Source organism: Manacus candei, unplaced genomic scaffold (assembly GCF_025592945.1).
Source record: "Manacus candei isolate 608988 ecotype Guabito, Panama unplaced genomic scaffold, ASM2559294v1 h1tg000078l, whole genome shotgun sequence".
Classification (NCBI taxonomy): Eukaryota; Metazoa; Chordata; class Aves; order Passeriformes; family Pipridae; genus Manacus; species Manacus candei.
In genome coordinates, this window is record NW_026138126.1 from 3370408 (window position 1) to 3394480 (window position 24073).

The 24073-nt window shown below is 41.3% G+C and overlaps 1 protein-coding gene across 7 annotated transcripts in view; it reads left to right on the forward strand.

The window, feature by feature from the left end:
- The window catches only part of EPS15L1 (epidermal growth factor receptor pathway substrate 15 like 1), a 49586-nt gene extending 27522 nt beyond the window's left edge, over positions 1-22064 (forward strand). For 4 of the 7 annotated variants that reach the window (XM_051810524.1, XM_051810526.1, XM_051810525.1 and 1 more), the window contains 2 exons: positions 13949-14154; positions 18716-22064. In XM_051810524.1, coding sequence (XP_051666484.1) covers positions 13949-14154; positions 18716-18862 — 353 coding nt within the window. In that variant the 3' untranslated portion in view covers positions 18863-22064. Of the gene's footprint in view, positions 1-13948; positions 18535-18715 lie in introns of all 7 variants that reach the window. The other 3 variants (XR_007908205.1, XR_007908206.1, XM_051810527.1) reach the window with 2 other exon arrangements.
- The last annotated feature ends 2009 nt before the right edge of the window (positions 22065-24073 follow it).

Consider the following 24073-nt stretch of genomic DNA (forward strand, 5'->3'; position numbering starts at 1 on the left):
ATTGATTTGTTTTTTATTTAGACCTGTGCACTCAGCCTTTAATCAGTCTGTTAAAAACTGTTTCAATGTGTCCCTTCCCCTCACAATATTTGTGAGGTTCAGCTCTACCAAAAGCAAATGTTGTTATGATAAAATAGACTGAGGAGGAAACAAAGCAGGGGTTTTTTTAAAGCAAATGAGCCTCATGTGCTTATGCACTTCTACTCCTCCCTTCCTTCCACAACTAAGACAATCTTCAGTGGTTACTTAAAGCATGAGAAATTATATAGTAATATAGTGTGATTGTAGCAAGAGATACAGGCCTGAAGTGTGTGTCAGAAATGGGAACACTGCTCAGCAAACAAACAACAGGCAAGAAACTTCCGCTGTTTCTTACCTTTCTCATTGGTCTGTTTAATTAAAAAAACAAGTAGGTGATAAAGATCTTGCTGAAGGGTGAATAAATGCTAGTTGTTACCAGACAAACCTGTAATTTGCCTTTCTGTTCCCAGTTTGTGCTCTTTTTAGTAAAACTGTTCTTTCTGTTGGGGGGGATTTTTGATATTGAAAAGCACTTCTGTGGTTTGCCTGCACTGTGGTTGGCAGGTCCAAGGAGCTCTAATAGAAAGCTTTGCTTGCCCTCAAACCTCTGCAGTCAAGTAGAAAACATAAATACTTTTGCAGAGCGTTGAAAACTCTGATTTCCCAGGTAGTTGTGGTGATTTCACAGGTAGTTGTGGATAGGGGAGACTAACAGGATCCTCCAGAGATTGTTCCCAATACAGTGCTTTTCTGAATGCAAAGCTTTTGAGGGGTTCTGTGACATGCAAACGTTGTCTTACAGTCCATTGAGGGGTTGCAGGGTGTCCTGGACCAAAGTGTGCCACAGTTTCTGTCTTGCCCATGGAGCTGTGTTTTGTTCAGATGAGAGGGAGTTGGGCATCAGGTCTCGTTCCTTCACTAAAACAAAGACAGAGCAAACCCCTGGAGCTGAACACAGGACCAGGGAAATGCTTAGAATCATGGAATGTCCTGGGATGGAAGTGACCCACGAGGACTATCCAACCCAACCCCTGGCCCTGCACAGACACCCCAACAATCCCACCCTGTCCCTCAGAGCATTGTCCAAACGCCCCTGGAGCTCTGGCAGCCTTGGGGCCGTGCCCACTGCCCTGGGGAACCTGGGCAGTGCCAACCACCCTCTGGGGGAAGAACCTTTCCCTGAGATCCATCCCAAGCCCCCTGGCACAGCTCCAGCCCTTCCCTGGGTCCTGTCCCTGGTCCCAGAGCAGAGCTCAGTCCCTGCCCCTCCGCCTCCCCTCGGCAGGAGCTGCAGCCCCCGAGGAGTCTCCCCTCAGTCTCCTCTGCTCCAGCTGAACCAACCAAGTGCCCTCAGCTGCTCCCCAGACCTTTCCCCATCCCTGTGTTCCTCCTTTGGACACTCTCCAACCCCAGGACTTGAGGTGAGTCCACCCCAGGTCAGAGCAGGGCGGGACAATCCCCTCCCTGGCCTGCCGGTGATGCTGGGCCTGATGCCCCCAGGACACGGTGGCCCTTTGGGCTGCCAGGACACTCTGGTGACTCAGATCCAACTTGTCATCCCCCAGGACCCCCAGATCTTTTTCCACAGCAGTGGCTGCTCTCCAGCCTCTCATTCCCCAGTCTGTCAGTGCATCCAGGGCTGCCCCTCCCAGGGGCAGAATCCAGCACTTGCGCACGTTAAACTTCCCATGGCTGGGGATTACCCAGCCCTCAGGTTTGTCAACATCTCTCTGAACAACATCTCTGCCTTCGAGGGATTCAACAGCTCCTCCCAACTTAGTGTCGTCACCAAACTCACTCAATCTGCCTTCCAGTCCCACATCCAAGCCCTTTCTGAAAGAGTTGTAGAGCTCTGGCCCTGAAACGGAGCCTTTTGGGCACAGCCTCTGTTACCATTTAGAGATGGTCAGAGCAAAAAAGCCTCTAAAAGGAGTTTGTAGTTCAAGGCAGCTGCTCTCATATCCAGGCTCTGGAGATGATCTTCATACAGCACTTAAAGGAACTTCTGTGCTGCGTTGGCAGCAGCAGGATGGCAGTGGGTCATCATGTCTGGCCTTGCATACCCTGACCTGGTCACTGGCTGCTTGTAAAGTGAAAATGGGTCGGTTGTTTTGGTTGGTTGGTTTGTTTTTGGTTGGTGTTCGGGTTTTTTCACAGCTGGAACTTTGAGGAGAAGCTGTGACCTGCGTGTCTCAGCAGATAGTTCAGTTCACACTGTCTGTGGTTGGTACTATCAGGCAGGGATAGGCAAACCCTTGCTGTGTGGCATGGATTAGACACCCTTCAGATCCATATCTTTCCATTCTTGAATACTAAGATTAAGAGAGGGGATGACAATCATGAGATTATGTCCTTGTATCTTGTGTAGAATCTCAGGCTTATGATTGTTCTGTTCATCATAAATCATTTTCCTTCTTTCTCACTCCACTTTGAACCGAAGTCTTTCAAGATCTTTTAACTGTTAATCTGATCCTTGCTTGGTCCAAGAGAAATGTCACGTTTGCTTTTCAAGTTAAATGCTCTGTTGTGGGTTTTTTCAATATAACTATTTAGAGGTTAAGAGCAGAATCTTTAAAGACAATTAGAGGAAGGTTAATAACTCCATGAATCCAAACAGAGAATGGCAAGGAGAAGGTTACAAAGTGTACCACAAGAAGCAGCAAGCCTGGATACCTGTGTACATCACAGCTCCAACTTACTGTCACATGGAAAGATTTGAAAAATCACACTCTCTGTCCCTTATCTGGTTTAGGATTCTCTTTTGAGGTTGAGGAAGATCAGCTAAGAAGGATCTCTTTAGCTCTTTGGACTGGACTGCTCTAAAGAAAATCCCCAAGGCAGTGTGTGCATGTTCTTGCTCTTCAGGGACGTGTCCATGTCCATGAAGTTCCTGAGGGATATGAGGTTTCCTAGGGCTCTCCTGGGACTTGGCTGGAGTAATTACATGTTCACCTGGTGGTACTGGAGATCTTGCAGGTTTCTTTGGAGAGGAGTGGAAGGATTTCTATATTTATTGATGTTAACTCTTGAATAATGCTCAAAAAACACCAGAGAAATTCCAGATAGAAACATGTATGCTCTTTGTGATAAATGGAAAACAAACAATAATAGTGTGTCTCAACATTATTAAACAAAGCTGTCCTGTGATCTGAATTCCACTGCACATTATTTTTTCCAACTCCCCTAAAACATAGCTGAGTTTTGTAGATTTATAAGTACTTTTTTTTTTTTCAGCACTACCGAACTTCTGGTTGCTTTATATTTCTTACACTGATTCTCAGGGTTTATAAGACTTCTATGAAATCGAGAACAAAAAAAGTCTGAAAGGACTGGTAGACTGAAACCTGTCAGTTAAAATGGCATTTGTAGGTTCTCACAGATGAAAAATGATATTTTCTGCTGTGAGCTGCAGATTGAAATCAGTCGGAGTTCACCACTAACTAGTTTCTAGGTAAAAGTTGTTGATTACAGAAAGAGAGAAACAGATTTTTTTTTCTTTTTTTTTTCTTTTTTTTTTTTTTTTTAAAGTACAGGAAGTTGCTGTGTGGGTGTCAGTGATTGGGTTATAAGTAAAATTCAATGCTCTAGTGCTTTGATCGTGGGACCCAGTGCTCTTGCCCCACCCTTACCACTTCCTTTCAGAGCAGCCCCATGCATTCCACATTGTGGTTATAGCAGCACTGTTAACCAGCGAGACAAACCACTACTGACAAGCATCTGACACACCACTCTCCGTGCTATGGACTCCTCACCAGCTCCTCCAGTTCCTGAAGGAAGTCACTCTCCATCCAGGGAGGAAGAGCAACACTTGACCCCTCCTAATACACAAGGTCGTGCCCCTGCCTTGTTGCTGCAGTGAGGGTGTGAGGAGGGCAGTGCTGGTGCCACCTTACCTGACTTTCCTGCCTTCTTTCAGGCAGAAGAATTCCCTGTGAATTAATGCTGCAAGGTCAAGACTGTGTGACCCAGCTCCCAACTGGGTATGGCACACCAAAAGTTGTGGGATACAGTCAGTTCCTGATGATGCTTTGCATCATCTTGGGCTTTACTAGATATGAATATTCCTGTAGCCCTCTTTAGTTTCCTCCAGAGGTTAACTCACACACCCATGGGACAGAGAGATGGTTTAGTTGCCTGTAAGGCTGCTGGTGCATTCACTCCATATCCACCACTCAGTATTCCTGCAGGTGTCACCAGGCAATCCAAACAAATCACTCCATCCATGTTTGGCATCCTCCAAACAAATGTTCCTGGCCCTGCTCAACTAACGATGGTCCAGGTGCATGTGGGTGACAGAAAAGCTCAGTGACAACACTTTTTGCCATCAACAGGTTCTGGGCATGAATGTGAGTCCATTCATTCCAGGAGCGATGGATAAAAGTACCCAAATTTGGGGGTGCCTGGAGAACTTTAGAATAGGGTTGAAATTACTTCCCTATGCCGAGGAACATCCCACCCCAAAGACTCCAAATTGGCACTGTCTGCTTTCCCAGGACACTCTCCCAGGCTGCAGGAACATGCTCAGCTATGAGGAATTACAGACAAGGAAAGCCTATCCCTGGTGGAATTCCAGAATCCAAGTTAAGAGAAGCATTTAGAAAAAAATTGAGCATAGTAGATGGGCAGAGTTTACTGGGGAGCAGTGGAGGATACTTGAACCTTTGGAATCACCCAAGACATAGTGGTTGAGACCCTGGGGAAGAAGAAGAAGAAGAGACTTCATGGTGAGTCTCCAAGATCAGTGACTAGTGAAAATGATACTTTTTTTTTTTTAATTAAAAAAAAGGTATCCAGCTTTGAGGCCCCCAGCACAGGAAAGACATGGACCTGTTGGAGCAAGTCTAGAGGAGGCCACCAGGATGAGCAGAGAGAGGGAACAGAGGCTGAGAGAATTGGGATTGCTCAGCCTGGGGAAGAGAAGGTTCCGGGTGACCTAATTGTGGCCTTCCAGGGCCTGAAGGGACCCTGCAGGAAAAATGGAGAGACTCCAGAGTAGGTATTGGGAAGAAATTCCTCCCCCAGGGTGGGGAGGCCCTGGCACAGGTTGCCCAGAGCAGCTGTGGCTGCCCCATCCCTGGAAGTGTCCAACACCAGGTTGGACAGGGCTTGGAGCCACCTGGGCTAGTGGGAGGTGTCCCTGCCCATGGCAGGGGGTGGAATGAAGTGATCTTTAAGGTCCTTTCCAACCCAAACCATTCTGGGATTCTGTGATATCAATGCAAGGAACTTCACACTAACCAGTGTGGAACCTTCGACCTCTTCTAAATTTTTATTGCTTGCTTAGAGTGGTTTTTGACCTTTTTAACTTTTATTCTTTCAAAGTCCTAAAAACACAGGAAGAAAATGTACTTTCCAATTTCAGTGTGTCACTTTCTTGCAATGATTATTTAATAAAACCAAGTATTTTATTACTCTAGCATTCTTTAGCCTGTGCAGATGTTATAATTTATATTAAATTATATTATTATATATTAGTGACTGATAGAGGTGGTGAGTATTGTATTAATAGTGAACTTCTTCAATGCTAATGTGCTTCAAAAATTCAGTTTTTCTTTAGGATGCCAGTACATAAATAGCAGAAAAATACAATGTAACTTGGGATGTACAGAATCATAGAATGGTTTGGGTTGGAAGGGACCTTAAAGCTCATCTTCTTCCAATCCCTGCCATGGGAAGGGACACCTTCCCCTAGCCCAGTTTGCTCCAGGTTGTCCAAGCTGGCTTTGAACACTTCCAGGGATGGGGAGTCCACAACCTCTGTGGGCAAATTTAAAGGATTAACATGTTGAATTCAACCCATATAGGAAAGAGAGCAGTGGAGTTATTTAGCTGCTATTTGAAATACAGGCATTAAAATAAATGATATTGGGAAATTATTATTCCAGGTACTCACAGGGAGTTTGTCAAAGAACTTTGGGTTTGCTTTGTGATCCATTAATTTTTTGTAGCTCTGGTGTGTGATGGCCATTTATAGATTGGCATTTCAGAGGTTAGTGGTTAACACCTCTGTTAAAACCTCTTGGGTTAAGGGCTTCAGTTCTGTTCTCACAGTGTTTTTATTACTGGTTGTGGTTTTGAAATGTCAAAATATTGGAAAAAGAAGACAGAGCAGGGGACAGCAGCCTGCCTTGGCTTAGGAAGCTTCATTCTGATCCCTCTGATGGGCCTGGCTTGTGTGGAGCTCCAGCCCTCAGTGCAAGCACCAAGGTTTGCACAGAATATTTGATATAAGTGACTAGAAATGATTACAAAATAATAGTAATGATGTTATTGATAATAAATTTAACCAGCCAAGGTGGTAGGCTTCGGGGTTTTACCAAACCACGAATTGCAAAACTTCAAGATGTGTTTTGCTGCCCCACCTACAAAGGCAGAAGAGGCTGATTTAAGCAAAATCTGACTGATCAAGTCCTGTTTTCTTCATCTTGCCAGCTGGCAGATAAAGAGAAACGATACCTGACCTGTTGGTGGCTTCAAAAAATGAAAAGAGGGCAGGGCTTTGAGATCTTAACAGGTCTTCAGGATCTCAGTATTGTGTTTATTGAACTAATCTGAAAACTTTGAGCTGTGCTGGGTGCTGTAATCCATCATCTGCAGGAACACTTATTCCCTAGTCTGGGATGAGGATCCTTTGCCTTTTCTTCACAAGTGTGGTTGCAGGAGGTTGTTGTCAGCCCCAAAGAAGCTGGAAATGCAAGAAGAATTAACCAGCCAAGTCCCAGAGCAGCTTTTTGTTCTGTTGATGTGGTGCAGGGAGATTGCAGGGGAACTTTTGGATGGATTTGCCCACTCAAGTGCTCACAAAGGGATCCCAAAAGAGGATATTCTGTGGTCAGTTTGACCTCAGAACTTTAATAAGTGGACACCCACACGACCCCACACGTATTCCAGGATTGTCCAGCTAGAAGTTTTTGGTTAGATTCCCTCTTTTGGGATGTCTTTTGCACCCCTTGAACCATTTTAGGAGCCTCCTGTGCATCCCCAGCTGCTGGCAGAGCCCAGGGCAGTGCAGGCAGCTCACGGCAGGCCATGTTTGTGCAGCCTGTTCTGCTGCTCTTCCTTTGTATTTGGTGCTTCCTCCTCCTTCATGTCAACGATAAATATAGTCCTTTTTTGTATGTGTCACTTCTCTAAATTTAAGGCATTTTATGGTTTGACTGTTTTTACAATTTTAGACTTATTTTTCCTCTGCACTGTCGGTGCACATTGACCTTGTATTGACAGGTTTTGGTGAGGGGAAAAAAAGCTCAGATCTTTACTACTCTTTGAGTTGGGCCTAGAAATGGGTTTTAATAATCTGTTTGTCTTCAGAGTCTTGGATCAAAATTAAGGCTTCACAATTTGTTCAGTATCTTGCTTAAGAAACCCTGCAAGCCAAAGCCTTTTATGCATTTATTATGTGCATTTACTGGGTTCAGTTCTTGAAAGCAAATGATGCCTTAGCAATACTTAGTGTTTAAACACATCACGTTTTCCTGGTCATTTTTTTTTTGACCTGCACCAGGATTTGCATAGAAATTTGCTCTGTGTGTTTAGTGAGATAAATTTTAAAAGGAAGAAGCCATATTAGATATAATGGATGTAATCAGGAGGTGTAGGAAGAAAAGAAAGGATTGTATTAATCAGAAAAAATAAGGTAAAATAATTCCCCTTGGTTTGATATGGATTTAATTCTAAATAACATAGATTTATTTAAGAAAAAATAATGTGAAATAATCCCCTTGATTTGGATTTAATTGCAAATAACATAGATTTATTTGAGTTGTGAGGATCAATCATTTGCTCTAGAGCAGAGCATACAGAGCTCTGTTCTTTGTTCTTGGTGAGATGACAGGGGTGTTGGGATGTTTATTTCTGCATGGTACCACACACCTGCTTCCTTAGAACTTTCTGAGCACCCAGAGTTATTCACAAGTACCACAGGGCCTGTTTACCTTTGTTGTTTTTTTTTTTTCCCCTCATCTGCAGCCGAGAGTGAGAAAATCAGCCTCAAAGTTGTGACTGACAGGAAAAGCTTTTTATTTTTCATGACTTCTTGAAGCCCTGACAGTTGCATTAGAGCCCAGGCATCCCTTGTTGGGTAGGATAAATGACTCATGGGTGGAGCACCTGCCCAGCCACAAACCAAAAATTCCATTCACGCTTTGATTCTCTTGTTTGTGCTGATCTCTCGCAGTAAAGATATTTCAGTAGTGATGGCTGAAGGGGCCTGTTCAGAAGCTGTTTCAGAACAGGTTCTTGGGCTGAAGGTGATAACGATTTCTCACCTTTCGGGGAGTTTGTAGAATTGCAGAATATTTCTCTCCAGCGCAGGGTTTTGGGGGTTACTTTGCAAATATCGAGAAAAAAACAGTTTCGAGGGGGTTTTGCACAAGAAAAATCCTTCCTTCTGTTACTGAAAACCCACGTTGTGATTTTGTGCAGAGAATGTTATCACCAAACAGTTGAGTTGGAAATACAGCACAGAAATAGCCCCTGTTGAAGCCAAATACTGCTGAGTGTTGTATAGAAAGTTGGGTTTACTGTAACTAACCTTCAGGCACAGTTTGAAAACCAGTAATCCATTTTTCTGTAAGTTCCTAAAGTTCACTTTATGAAGGTTTTACTCTGCATCAGTGAAGGAGCTGAGTAGTTTAACAGGATGGTGAAAACATGCTGAGTGAGTTAGGAATGAGATGTAAATTTGATAAAGTGCCAAGAGGAAGATGTGCTGGGAGGGACCTTCCACTCTGCAGCCTCCAAATGCAGAGTAACACTTGCCCTGCCATGTGAGGAACAGATGTAGAAACCCTGGGATTATACATTCAGGTATAATCACAGGTGTGGACTTGACTCACACTATTGTTCCTTATCCTCTGCAGCACAACTCTGACTTCTCAAAGCATATTTTTCAATTCAGAAAGTTTCCTGGAAAGTTTAAAGTTGTGTCATCTCAGCTCTGCCCTGTTAGCCCATGAGCAGGGAAAATTCTGCTTCTCATCACTCAGCAAGATCCTCCTCTAAGCAGAAAGTTAAGCCCTGCATTGAAACACAGAATATGGAGAAAACTGTAAATGTTTCGCTTCGTTATCAACATCTTGTGATTCACTAAGACAAAATTTGTATTTGCCTCCGACCAGTGAGGTTTTATTTGCCTTGAAATGTAGATCTTAACCCTCTAAATTCGAGTTTGCTGTGGGGTAAGAAATGAGATAAACCCTTTGTATGGGTGGAGTTCACTCTCAGTAACAGCACTTGCTGTGGTAAACCATTTTGTTCATCATCTCTTTTTGCTGAAGTGAGTCCTCGGTGTGGTTTGGGTGCACCACTTGGGTAACTGCTGAAACTGCTGTGGTTTCAGAATAGGACCTGTTGTGCTTTTTTCTGAATTTTTTTCCCCTGAAACTATTAGCAGAAAAATCAAATGAGGGTTACAACTGCTTGCCTGCACTTTCGTGCTGCCATGCCTCAAAATGGTGAGCAGGGTCGTGTAAAAATACAACATTTTCCAGCAAATGGAAGATTAATGCAGTCTCAGTTACTACTGAGAGTATATTTTGCAGTGTTAGAATTTTACACAGTGTCCTTCAGTTCAACTGGTGACTTTTTTACGTGGTTTGGGTATTTTTGCTTTACATTATAAAAATACTGTACCCACAGTCTTGACACTCTAAACATGGAAATGCAAAAATCTTTGAGTGCTCAAGTGTACACTTACTACTCTGGGAGACTTACACGTGGTGTAAGCCAGCAAAGATGTCAGATAGATAATTCTGGTGTCGTTATTACTAATTTGTGGTTAATAAATGAGTAAATTTGAACTTCTAACTGAACCAAACAAACTCCTGCCAGGCCTCAAAACCATTTTTGCAGAGCGTGGCAGCATAAAAGAAACTGTAATAACGTACAAAGGGTGGTGAAAGAGGGATCTGGATTTGGCAGTTGGACTCTGTCAGAAAGGGGAGGGTAACCCAGGTTCTTATTAATAAATCCCTTGGGGTGGATTAGAGTGAGACAACACTGAATAATTAGTGTTTGTAAACATATATATGTAGGGTTTATTTTGGAGCAGTTTTGTTTCCAAAGTTAAACAGGTGTGTTGTTATCACTCTATAGCAATACAGCAATATTAAAAGCATAAAGATCACACTTAAAAGGAAAATGCATAAGGGGGAGAAAGGGAAAGATAGAATAAGGGTGAGTAAAGCACTGCACCCAGGATAGCTGGACAATGGCACCCACTGATCTGATCTGAAGGTCCCTTGGCAGCATTTAGGGAGGGATGGGCTTTGCTGCTTCTTTTTAGTTTGCAAAAGTCTTCTGGTGATCTCAGGATGTGTAAAATCATTAACTGTTTCAGTCTCTTCAAACTCAGGATATATTCTGGGATTCCAGGGCTTTTTGAGGGGCTCTTCTGAGTGCTGGGGTTGGTGTGTTCAGCTTTGGTGCTGCCCTTAAAATTGCTCTGCAAAAAAGAAACCCCGTTGTATAAGGGTTTCCCTCTTTCACTTTTTCTTCAAAATAACAACATTATCACCCTATTCTGTCCTAACACCTGAAAAAAAAAATAGCACTCAGAGTGTAAAATGAAAATTGTCCTTATTATTAACACTAACTCTTGTGACATGGTGACATTTCCTCTACAGCAAAGTGATTCTTTGTGATCTTTCGTGAAGGTGAAGCACAAGAAAACTCTGATGCTCTGTGCAGGTTCAAAACCACCAGGACCTTTGTGCAAGAACCTTAAACAGGCCACCCAGAAAAGCCAAGTTTGCTGAACAAATACGTTGCAAACCCGGAGTTTGTGTTAACAGTCACCAATTCCACAAAGTGGTTTCGGTAGCAGAAGGTTTAACCTAAGAAAAAAGGGCAGCTTAAGAGGGGCTGGGTTTGCCTCTGTCACTCCAAATTGCTTTGGGGCAATACAGGGTGGAGGATATGAGGGGGAATTTTCTTGCTGGTAACTGGCAATAGAGGAAGGAGGGGAAATGTAGAGGGCTTTTGTTTTGCCTTGACCTTCAATTAGAAATGCAGATAATTTGATTCTCTTGCAATTCTCCAAGGCCAGGTTGGACAGGGCTTGGAGCAACCTGGTCTAGTGGAACCTGTGGCAGGGAATTGGAACTGGATGAGCTTTAAGGTCCCTTCCAACCCAAGCCTACCCAACCCATGACCTCTGTTGGTAGGAAAGGCTTGTTGGGGTGAAGGGGGGTCTGTGCTTGTGAGGAGAGCAAATGTTGCTGGAATTTCCTGTATATTGGGTCACTTACTTCCATAAAGAACAAATCACTGGCCTGACCTGCCTCTCTTCAGGAGTCCCCCATGTGGTTGCTACCATGGGGATCCATATATCCCTGTCACATCTGTGATCCAGGATGGAGCATGTGCTGAACCATGGCCAATTGTACTGGGGGGAGCTTTGAGAGGCCTCCTTTATCCTGCAGCTTCAAGGCAGCTAAACCAGTGGGGTTTCTAGAAACCATTTCTCAAACCTCATGGACATGGTGCTGAAATGCAATAAGTTCCCTGGGCAGTCTGGAGGATCCTTAAGTTTTCAAAATGTTTGATTGTCTAATGTGAATCTCCCTTGGTCCAGTCTGAATCCATTTGGCTTTCTCCTGATGGAAGACTTACCTCCAGGACTATGATCAGGTTCCCACTGAACACTCTCAAGAGAAAACAAATCCACTTCTATCTCCTACTGCACGTGTTGTTTTCCATGTCTCTGTGTGCTTGTTCAGCTGGGGACTTCCTTGCTTCCCACTTCCCCTGCAGCTCAGTGCCTGTATTGCATCTGACTCTGGCATTGACACTGCACTGCTGAGAATCTGCACAATTCCTTCAGCTCCCTGTAAACCTGATCCTTTCAGTTCCCTGTACACCTGATCCCTTCAGTTCCCTCTACACCTGATTCCTCAGTTCCCTGTACACCTGATTCCTCAGTTCCCTGTACACCTGATTCCTCAGTTCCCTGTAAACCTGATCCCTTCAGTTCCCTGAACACCTGATCTGTTCAGCTCCCTGAACACCTGATTCCTCAGTTCCCTGTACACCTGATCCCTCAGTTCCCTGTACACCTGATTCCTCAGGTCCCTCAGTTCCCTGTACACCTGATCTCTCCAGCTCCCTGTACATCTGATTCCTCAGTTCCTTGTAAACCTGATTACTTCACTTCCCTGTACACCTGATTCCTTCAGCTCTCTGTACACCTGGTTCCTTCAGCTCCTCTAAACCTGATCCCTTCAGTTCCCTGTACACCTGATTCCTTGTATGCCTGACTCCTCAGTTCCTAGTAAACCTGATCCCTTCAGCTCCCTGTACACCAGATCCCTTCACCTCCTTGTACACCTGGTTCCTTCACTTCCCTGTACACCTGGTTCCTTCAGTTCCTCTAAACCTAATTCTTTCAGTTCCCTGTACACCAGATCCCTTCAGCTCCCTGTACACCTGATTCCTTCAGCTCCCTGTACACCTGATTCCTCAGTTCCCTGTACACCTGGTTCCTTCAGCTCCTCTAAACCTGATCCCTTCTGTTCCCTGTACACCAGATCCCTTCACCTCCCTGTACACCTGATTCCTTCACTTCCCTGTACACCTGATCCCTTCAGCTCCCTGTGCCTGTTGACTTTTGGGAATAGAGACCAGCAAGGGAAGATGGACTTTAGGCTGGCCCTGGGGTAGGAGAGGCTGAGCTGGGATTTATTGGCAGCTGCTGGATGGGTGATCAATTTAGTCCAAGTTTTCTGCTCTCTTTCTCTTTGATAAATGAGGATTTCCTCAGATCTGAGCAAATATTATGAAGTTCATGAGCAGCTGCCAAAGTACCTTAAAAGCTCCCAGGCTGTGGCTGAGACATGCCAAGTACATCCTCTGAAATTTGGGAGTTGTGCTTTCCTAGTATGATTACTCTGATGGGAATACATTATAAGATTCCTGTTAAATTATAGTTCCAAGAATTGGACATTCCAGAACAGATGATAACTTTACTGCAGATAATGTCTGTGATTCAGGTTGTTACACAGAAAGTTGTAAATGCTTGTTTTAAGAATGTTTGTAGATTTTCCTTTATCAAGTGCACATTGTAATCAAGAGTATATGTAATCCAAGTATATGTAATCCAAGGAGTATTTTCCCTGGAAATTGGGTGTGTACTTGTCAGGAGAATCTTTTTTTTTTTTTCTAAGAGGAAAAAAAAAAATACATTTATCTGTTTGGTTATTTGACCTCACAGAATAGTACTTTTGACAAGGGGAATTAAAAACTAACCACTGAAGTTTTAATTGCAACAAAGAAAATGTACAAACATTATTATATTACACAATAATTGCTGTGATTTCATTTGTTATTGGGGTGGAATAGAAGAACAAGCAGTCACCTACAAGAGGTGGGTTGCAGAGCAAGCACCCCAGAACGAGGTGTTTTCTTAATCAATCTCTTTTTCCTTGTAAAAAAATGGTGGTAGAAGGATAAACCAGTCCCAGGGAAAAAAGGCAGAATGCAGGCATTCTGTAAAGTCACAGCTGAGTTGCCATTTAATCCTATTTATCATGATCTATCTTTAGTGATACATATTTTTATGTATTTTACCTTTTATATAATCCCAAATTTAAACTTGAAATGCCTCTAATCCTGGAAAATCAGTCATACTTGTCAAATTCTTTTGACCAAATGCCTTCATATTGGGTTTTATCATTTAAAATCTTGCTGGTATTAATATTTTGGTATGTATAAGACAATACCCCCCATTTAAATAAAACAACTGTTTGAGATGATTTGCACTGAGGAATGAATACCATTATATTTGGTTAAATTTTCACCCCAGGGAGGATGGATGATGCTTAAAGTGTGTCAGCACAGTTTCCTATTTCAGGGCTTTGCATTGTCCATGGTAAGTAACTTCTCTTTTTCTCCTTTTGTTTTTGTTTTTGTTTTTTCCTAAACTTTCCAGGTAAAAGCACTCCTGTCAGCCACCTTGGGCCTGCAGATTTTCCCAAGCCCCATGATCCATTCCAGCCATTTGGGGCTGACAGCAGTGACCCCTTTCAAAGTAAAAAGGGGTTTGGGGACCCATTTAGTGGAAAAGATCCATTTGCTCCCTCCTCTTCAAGTAAAACTTCTAAAGACTCTTCCTTGGGGTTTGCAGACTTCAGCTCTGTAAGTTAAGTTCCTTGTCTCAGCAAACCACTTTCTGCTCTGCTTGCAGCAAATCTGTTGGGTTTTTGTTTTACCTGCAAACCTACTGTTCCCTGGCTTCTGTCTCTCAGTACCTTCATGCTGTCCTCATTGTTTTTGTATTAATATTTCTGTAATAAAAAGGCATTCTTTCAATAAAAGAGAAGTTTTTCATACTAAATTTCCAAGGGTTTACTTGCATTTAAATTATTTGAGCACGATGTGCCTTTACTCTCAAATTCTCTGTAGCAGAACCTGTGTATTGTTTTTGTTGCATGGAGGCTATTTTGTAAACTGATTTTTGGTAGCCAATGATGTAAAGACTCAAAAAAAGCAATTGCTGAGAACGTTTCTATAGCAATTTCACCATATCCTGAGAAGCAAATCCTTAAAGGGAAAGTTTCCCTAAAGCATTTGTAACTGTTGGTGGAAAAAAATTCTGACAATCCTGTCACAACATTTGCTGTATATGATGGAATGTGGTCGTAGAGGGACACAGACCAGACAGAGATTGAACATTTAGCTCTTGAATTTTGTTCCAGTTACTGATATTTTAGAAAAGACAAAGAAAAAAAAAAAAAAGACAAAACCAAAATTGTTTTGTTAGAACCAAGATAGAAAGGTCCACCCTGCCCTCCCAAAGACAGTCCCAGGAGGTTGGAAAGCAAAGCCAGGTGAGTTCATCACCAGTGTTTCTAAAGCCTGGCTTTGGTTTTGGTGCTGGAATTGGGAACCATTGTAAATGCAGTAGTGGGGTGGTTCTTCTTGCTTCCAGGAGTGGATGGAACCTGTTCCATCCATCCACAGCCTCAGGCTTCTCCCTCCTTTCCCATGTTTTTGTTCTCTGACAGTAAAACATCCAATTTAATCCCCCCTTCAGCTCTGGACACAGCTCAGTGTTCAACAGGTGGGGAGCTTTAAGCTGAATCTTTCAGGTTGTTTCTTTTTAATGTTTGGGTTTGGTTTGTTGTTTTGGTTGGTTTTTTTCCTACTTATTATTTAATATTAAATGTGTATCACTTTCCTATTTGCTATTGTTTAGCTGAGGCCATTTGTTCAGATTTTAGTTGGGCCTCAGGGCTGTAATTTATCTCTTTGGAAACGTCCAAGTTCAAGGTTTTCTGTATGTTTGACCACAGGTGGTACAGCCTGTTGGATTTGCACAGTTAAATTCTGATTGTATAAAAACTGGTGACATTCTTAATAAAAATAAGACGCAAAACTTGCTTTATCTGCAATTTCTTCCAACAACATCTTAATTTCTTCCTGCAACGAAAGCCAAATGATGGAATGGAATGACTGTTGCCCAATTCTTGCCATCTTACTTTGCACACTGCATTTCTTAAGTTAAAATTGTGGTTTACTCTGAGTGATTGTATCAAATGATCAGCCAAAATCTCTGATCCCCATCCTAGAGGGTCAAATTTGCTGTGCCATCAGGTTTTCAGCTGAGATTAACCTTAGAAGAGAAGGGAAAAGTAGGAAAACTGAGATAATGAGCAGCAGCCACTTGGTAATTCCTGTTCAGTGGCATTTCATCAAATGAAATACATTTTTAAATCAGTTTTGTGAATTGATTTTTCCCTGCTGTTACAAAAAAAAAAAAAAGAAGCATTGACTGAATTTGGCTGAAAAGAGAGAGATTTGATCCCTGTTCTCTTCAGTTTATGGGTTTTTTTCCTTGCCTATAACACAGTTATGCTGCTCCACTTGACAATTCCTAATCCTTCTGTATGATGTTTTAAATGTACTAATTACCTTGGAATCACTGAGAATATTGTGCTTCTCTTTGCCTCGTGGTTGGGAAACTTTTCATTCACAATGGAAGTGAAAATCACTTTTACTTACAGAATGTTTTTTGACACATGAACCAATGTAGGACTGAACAGTCAAATAACCCAATTTTTAATTGAAATCCTTGACTGTTGCAAAGAAAGAACATGAAAACCTTCACTAGATCTTAGTAGCACTCTGTGAAATTTGATTTTTTTTTTTTGAGACATTGGCAAATTCCTGCACCCAGAGCTTACCTATATTCTCCTTGCATTCTTAACTTTGTTGCTGGCATTAAATACGATTCATTGGAACAAAACAGAGTCTTTTGGTAGCTCAGATTTCGGGTATTTCAAGGTTCCAGCTGCAGTTTACAGAACAACAAGAAAAGCCACCTTTTTGCCAACAGAAAGTGTTTAAATTTCCAAGAAGCAGAACACAGGACTAAACTTTTTCTCCCAATATAAGCTGGAAATTCAGTGAACACAAATCAGTGCAGTTTTTGAGATTTGGTTTCCTCATTTATACCTTGGTCTGACTGTACTTCTGAAAAAGCAAAAAAAAAAAAGAGGTTTTTGATGAAATTACATTTGTGTGATGCAGATTTATAAAATTTTTGAAACCTGGACATGTACAGAAAATTGTTATTGTATTAAATGACCTGTAAATTACCTTTTTCCAGACAATCAGTGGCATTGATTAACTGTTCCATATTTATTTCACTGAGTTATCTCCTGAAAATTTTCCTTTATGCCAACCACTTGTAATAAGGCCCATCCAGATTTGTTTCCAATGAATCACTTGCTTCTTTTTCCTTTTATTTTTTTTTTTATTTTACTCAGCACTCTTAACCACAAAAATATAACTTGTGTCCCATGAACAAGTTATAATTGGGACTCTCTTTGGAAGCCTTATCCTAGGATGGAAGCTATAGGAATAAAACTGGTTTCTCAACATTAAAAAAAACACCCCAGATGGTTTGACCAAAGCTTCTTGTATTTCTGGAAATAGTAACTGTTCATTCTCCATCCCAGCTTAAGGATCTGCCTGAATTCTTGGAATAAGCACAGAATTCCTGCTTCCATTTTCCATCTTTACCTTGAAAAAAAATCATCTATTTAAAATCTTAGTGAGCTTTTCAATCTTACCTGTCAGCTGACGTTATTTAAATGATAAATGATAGTAGTTTTTCTTCATTTTAAAAGGAAAAATGTCAAAATGTGTGACACTTTTGTTGTATTTCACTAACATAGAATGCAAAGGTCCCCCTCTAAATTTTGATGGTGATGAAAGCAGAGGTGTTACATGAAGGAATTTAATTTTTTCTTTGCATCAAATCATCTGAAAAACCATCTTGAGAGAAATAAAATGAGGAATGATGAGCATAATTTAACTAAACGAGAATTGGACTTGGGTTGACAGAAATTCAAATAGGCGGATTTATTTAAAAATACCTAAAAAATACCTAAAAAAATGAAAAATTACAGATACAATGCAGCGTAGAAGAGGCAGGGGTGGGGCCATCACGTTGTGTATATGCAGCTAAACAAGGTCTAGCACTGAAAGCTGCATTTTTAATACTCAGGTTGATATTTTAGGCTGTGCCAGCTCCTGGTGGCACCGTGGGCTGTGCTCACTCGCTGTGTCCCGGCCCACCAGGAATTTTTGCACTATACATCCAGCTGAAATTTTTCTCCTCACAAAAAAAAAAACCAACCAAATAATATGTTTTCCTGCACAAAAAAAAAAAAAAGCCAACACAAAGCAGATTTTAGAAGTGGCTCTAATGCAGACATTTGCACGCAGCTGTTCCCATCGGCCTCCTCAGCAACTGCTAAAATTAAACAGGAGCAGATTATATTTGAGCTTAAAATTGTTATGGTGTCAATAAAATAGCTGTGGATTTTGTGCAAAAAAGTTCAAACTTTTGCATCTTTCAGTGGTAAATACTGGAATATAATTTCGGACTAGTTTGGCTGCACTGTATTTAAATGTGTTTTGGGGAGCCCAAACAGGCTTAGGAGCTGAATGTTATAATGTGGGATATTTCCTTAGTGTTCTCTGCTGAAGGAAATTGGATTCTCCCACATTATTTCTTACTGGAAAAACTCTGTGTGTAATTTATGAACAGTAACAGAAGCACTTTCTGTAACTTTTGCTTTGGTCATGAAGCCTCTCACATGTCAAAAAATCACTACTCAGACCCCTCACCCTCAGGAGGAGCCACCACAATAAAACTCTGCAGTGGAGTTGCACAGGAGTGAACAACTCTTGGTTTCACCAGCTATTTACTATCCTTAAAAATGCCTGTAGTTGCTGTGCTCCCAAGCCACTAACTTTGCTTTTTTTTGTGTGTGTCTGTGGAGTTTTTCTTGGGCTCCAGTGGCTGTTTTCAGACCCACCTGAGCCGTGGATTCAGGGATGTGCAGCCCACATGGCTTAGCTTCCTGCTGGGAGGAGGAAGAGGAGGAAGAAATTAAGGAAATAAATTAAAGGAGGAAGTGAAAGCAGAAGAAATTAAGGAAATAAATTAAAGGAGGAAGTGAAGGCAGAAGAAAATTAAGGAAATAAATTAAAGTGAGGAAATTAGTGAGTGGATTTTTACCTTAATCCAGAAGAAGTGCCCTGAGACAGCTCGGTGTGCTCAACCCGTGTATTTAACGAGTCAGATTCATTATGTTTTTTCACATAATTTCTTCTGGCTGGTTGGCAAATTTGTTAATTTCTTTTCCATTTTCCTTTTTTTTTTTTTTTTCTTTTTTTTTTTTAGTTTGGAAATGAGGAGCAGCAGCTGGCCTGGGCCAAGAGGGAGAGTGAGAAAGCAGAGCAAGAAAGACTGGCCCGGTTGCGGAGACAAGAACAAGAAGACCTCGAGCTGGCCATTGCCCTCAGTAAGGCTGACATGCCAAACTCCTAAGGAGGGGCTCGGGCTCCACCCCATCCAAGAGAAACCTTGGAAAATGGCTTTTGGTAAAAATACTAAACCCTTGGTTTCTGTTGTGAAAATAATTTTAGTCACCTTCAGATTTAAACAAGACCTGGCTGGGGGCGTCCGCCCGGGCTCTGTGTGGCTTCTCTCAAGTGCATAATCTGCAGGAAACACTGTAATAAGCTGTATTATATGTTCTAGATAAAAATTTATTGCTTGTAAGAAATGTAACGTATAATCCTGAGATACTGAAAGTTTTCTTTTCTCTGGGGGACAAATGTTGCACGTTAGGAAACTGCAACGTGTGAACCTGGCTTTTTATAACCTGAATTCCATTGGGGGTTTGGAGGCTGCAGGATGAACTTCAAAGAAAATGTCATAAAGAAGAGAATATTTACAGAATTAGCTTTCACTTGTTACGTTTATTTAATAATTCATGGTAGCCTAATCAGTTTGTCACCTGCATCATCTGTGTCAAAGCATAAATTCATTATTAGATGGTCCCTTTTAATCCAGAAGATGTGGCTTTTACAAAAGAATCTAGCAGTTTATATATGATGGATGCAAACAGTGAACTGTGTAAAAGAGTACAGACTTGAAGCCTTTATGAATGGGTGGTTCTAATTTAAACATTTGTTTGTGTTGAGTTTTAATAATTGTATGTGAGGTGGTAAAAGAGGGAGTTCATTCAGCTGCAGGAAATTGGATAAATCATTTGGCAGTTAAATTATGAAGTGAAATTTTGCTGTATCATGAGCAAAGGGTGGTGATACACGTTTGGGTGCTGCTTCCATGTGAAATCAGGAAATCAAGCAATGGAAAAATGGCTGAGTTTGAGGAGTGTTCATCCCTCCAACCCATTGTACCCTCATTTACTCCAACAGCCCGGGCTGTGTCCCTGCCTCTGCTTCTTTAATTCCACCAGTCCTGTGGGGTTACAGATCAGACCTGATTTAGCTGAAATAAGGCCAAGTTGAATCAGTTTTTATTTGCCAAATACATATTCACACACAAGTTCTGGCAGCACTGGTGGTCTGGGTTGGCTCTGAAATCCAGTTTGCAGCCCCCAGAGCAGGCAGGGACAGGTTTTCTATGCACTGACTGCTTCCACCTGGAAAGGGCAGCACAGCTTGTGTCTGACATGTCAGACAAAAGAAATAAGGCTGTGAATTCTTTACTTACTAAAAATGCCTTTTCTGATTACAGGAATTCTAAAGCTACAGTTGTCTTTGCCTTGGACTTTTCTGTCTCATAGAGTAGGGAACCTACCACAACATTTTTACGTGTCCTCAGTCTTATTTCCTGCCCTGTGGGAATACAAAGCTTAACATTCTGGGGTTTTAGTGATGCAGCCCTTATCTTACAACATTTTCTCAGTTTTTTGGTTTTGTTTTGGTTTTTTTTTAATGTGGTATTCCTTCATCACCTTTAATGCATTTCTGGTTCTTATGTCCTTGCTTCAGTTACCTTTATTTTCATGTTACAACAATAGTGCCTGTTCAGTGGATGCAAACAACCTCTCCCTGCTGTGTTGTGATTGCCTTATTCTGGATGCTTTCCTGATGCAGAGATAAGAATCAGATTGGATCATTTTAAGCATCTTGGTAGTTTTCAGCTCTGAAATGCAGCCAAGATGTGGCATTTGTGGTCTCAGGCTTTGGGGTGGTGGGTGAGTGTGCAAACACACACATCCAGCCACCTTTGGGGTGTTGTTTTGAGGAGTCACAATTCCCTCTTTGCTGTGTGTCTCCTGTGCTAATGGTACTACAAATAATGTGAATCTTTAATTCCCCTCACAAGGGGAGAAGATGTATTTCTAATATCAAAACCAACCATGTAATTATCTTTAATACTGTCCTTTAATGGCCCCTCTGGGATGCATTTCTAATTTTACAGAATCTGATTTGAAATCCCTTCCCATTGTGGTAACTTTTCTCTAAAATATGTAGGATTAAATGATCAATCATACTAAAATGTTGAAAAATTCTCTTTTCTGTTGGTGTGCAGGACTTGAAGTCTCTGAGAGCAAACTTGGGTCTGCTTGTAACTAACATGAGATAAAAAGAGCAATTTTCAAAAGCAAGTGGCTGCAGGATTCCCAGGGAAGTTAAACAAACTATCCATGTGTAAGATTCTCCTTCTCACTCGGGCCTGAGTCCTTGTGGGGTCTCTTTGCTACAGTAAAACCCCCTTTGAGAAAGGAAACCCACTCCTGGAGCTCTGCTGGGATGGTGTCACTCCAGTGGGACAGGGTGGATGACTTAATAGCTTGATTAATTTTCAGATTCATGCACCATAACAAGACTTCCTGCTGCTTTGTCAGGGCTCTAAAATACTGTAATTTATAATTCTTCTAAGGCAATGGGTTGGTGTTTTCAAGATGTTCAGCAGGAAGGCAGAATGTGAATTAATCCAGCATTCCATGTAGTGTTAGGGCTCATTTTCCTATTTCCTTATTGACTCTTCCTCATATTTGCTTGGACAGTAACTGCAGATCAATGAACCAGGACAGAACATGTTCTCTATGCACAGTGTATTAGATTTAGGAACCTTAAGTTTACTGAAACACTCTTGATTCAAAATGTTGGCACTGCAGTAGAAGAAAACTTAGCTGTGATTTCTCCCCTTGGTATTTAATACAGTTTTCCACATAAAAAGGAAGATCCCCCACTTGTTTTTCCCTCTGCTGTCACTCAGTGTTTGTACAATACCTGCACTTGTCCTTTAAGGCAAAACTTTAGTGCAAGCCATTGGTCTTCTTCCTCCAGAACAGTGAAATTTAAAGCACAAACAGGCCTGTTGCTATTTGAGCAGAGAAAATATGTACAATGCAAGAGCTGGCAAATGTGAGCATCCCCAGTGCATATACAGTGTACAGTGAGACCCATATTATCTGTGTCTATGTGTATATATTTATATATATAGTGTATTGTATAATGTAATAATAGTGTGTGTATATACTCCACATGTCCACATGCTCTGTCCAGTAAATAGTTCTTTGTGCTGTACATAAACTGTGTATATACAATGGATATGTGGAATATGCAGATATATTCTACATATTGAAGTTGTGTGTGTGTGTGTGTGGATTCTGTAACCAGGGATGGGTACAGAAATGGAATTTGTACAGAAACACAGGTTAGCTCGTGACTCTGAGAATTTCAAAGTTCTGGTGAAAGAAAGAAAGAAAGGAAAAAAGAAAACCCAGGAGAAATTATTTCTGATCGATTTGTTTCAATATTTCTTTCATTGGCATGAAAAACTGTGTTTATTAGCTGTGCCAAGTGTAGGAGAAACCTGGCAGAAAGTAGGAATCATCTGCACTGGATGTGATTTCACATTCTTTGGAGTTTTTAAAGTGTCTTATGGAATCTGGGCTCAACTGCTGATCTCACATGTGATGCTCATGTCATCTTTTCTTTTTTCTCTGGGCTGAGGCAGTGAGTTTTCTCCTCCAATTGCTTGCAGTTTCACTTCTCTCTTTCCTTTTTTTTTTCCTTTTTAAAAAACTATTTTTAAGGAGCTGTTCCCATACACACACACATCCCCCAGACAGTCACAGGCAGAGGTGAAAAACATGTTTTTCTTGCTTCATTCCAGTTCAGTTGGTTGCACATAATTGTCATCTGGATTCCAGCTCTGTTTTTCCTCCATTTCCACTTCAGGAAGGATTACCCATTGCATTCTTGGCTTTGGGGAAAGAGTGGAGGTGATTCTACTTTCTAACTAAAGATAAATGGAATTAGACTCTGTGGTACCTTGAGCAATCACCAGGAGCTCAGCAGGTTTTATGGTGGCACACACGTGTTTTATAGGGAATATCATCACTGGGATGACTCATGGGAAGGCCTGGATTGCACAGAACACTGAGGCACAACAGTTAAACAGGACAGACAGACAATTACCCACCTGGGCCTGCACGTAGGACACAGGTCCTGAGTTACCACCCCAGCCCTGTGTGCTCACATTCCCCTCAGTCACCTTCCAACTGCCTCGCTGTAAAACCTCCCAGTCAGCCTGCAATAAAACCAGATGCTCATGAAAATCCTCCTTCCACAGTAGTGCTGGATGAAGTATTTTTATATAGGCACATTTTTTCCTCGTGGAACCTCTGCCCTGTGAGGGCCATCAGTCCTCCCTGGATTTTATTCCATGTACTGTGCCCTCAAAGTGTAGGAAATTCCAAGCTGTGTCTGTGTAACCCTTTTTTTTTTATTATTTTATTTTATTTTAAATTCCTGTCTGTGAAATCTGGTGGCAGAAATTTTGTAGAAGTTATTTTGTCATCTTATGCTCAACGATAATGCACTTTTCTTGGATTCTTCTTATAATCCTTTTGGGGTTACTATTTCTTCTTTAGTGTTTCTCCATTGAGAAGAATATTTATTCTGTAGAACTGTGGCCCAAGGAGTTTTGGTCCAAGTAGAGTTGTTGCTTTCCCTCGTGTAAGAGTTTGATTTCTCCTTTCTTCTGCATTTTTTTTCCTCCCTCTCAGGAATTTCATTTCTGTTTAATCCTTGTTTAGAGCTGGAACTCTGTTGAAGTGAATTGATCTGTGCTATTAATGATCTAATTCAATTGTGTTCCTACACTAGTGGAACAGCCAAGTTTTTGGTGTGTGTCAACCATTGCATCTCTTTACACTTCACAACACCCATCTTTTCTTAGAAAGGAATTTTGCTTGGAGTGTGGTGGAATCACAGATTTATTTTTAGAGTAAATATGTTAACTGTTATTCATTGACACACCTGCTTGATCAGTTGATATACTGCTCTTTTTACTTGAAAGTTTTATAAATAAAGGCTAATTTGTTATAAAATGGAATTTTCATTTTTCCAACTTCTGCCTTCCCCTTTAAGTTTAACTTCTAAAGGAAAACTCACAGTGACTGTGGTTCCTCCTGCTGTTACAATTACAGAGTCCTCTTCTGGTGTCCCTTTTAATATTCTCCAGTCTGACCTAAAAAAGGTGGAAACACAAAGTGAAAGCTGCAATGTTGACCTAAATTTGACTAATATCTCCAAATATGTACATTGTTGTAGCTATATTTATCTTTCAAATATCATAACAAATTGAAAGGTATTTTAATTTTAACCCATCTCATGTGTTTATTGTTTAATATAATAAGAGAATTGTTATTGTTTAATATAATAAATGAAAAGTTACTTTTTGGAGCTCTGAGACTTCAGTGATCGTTCT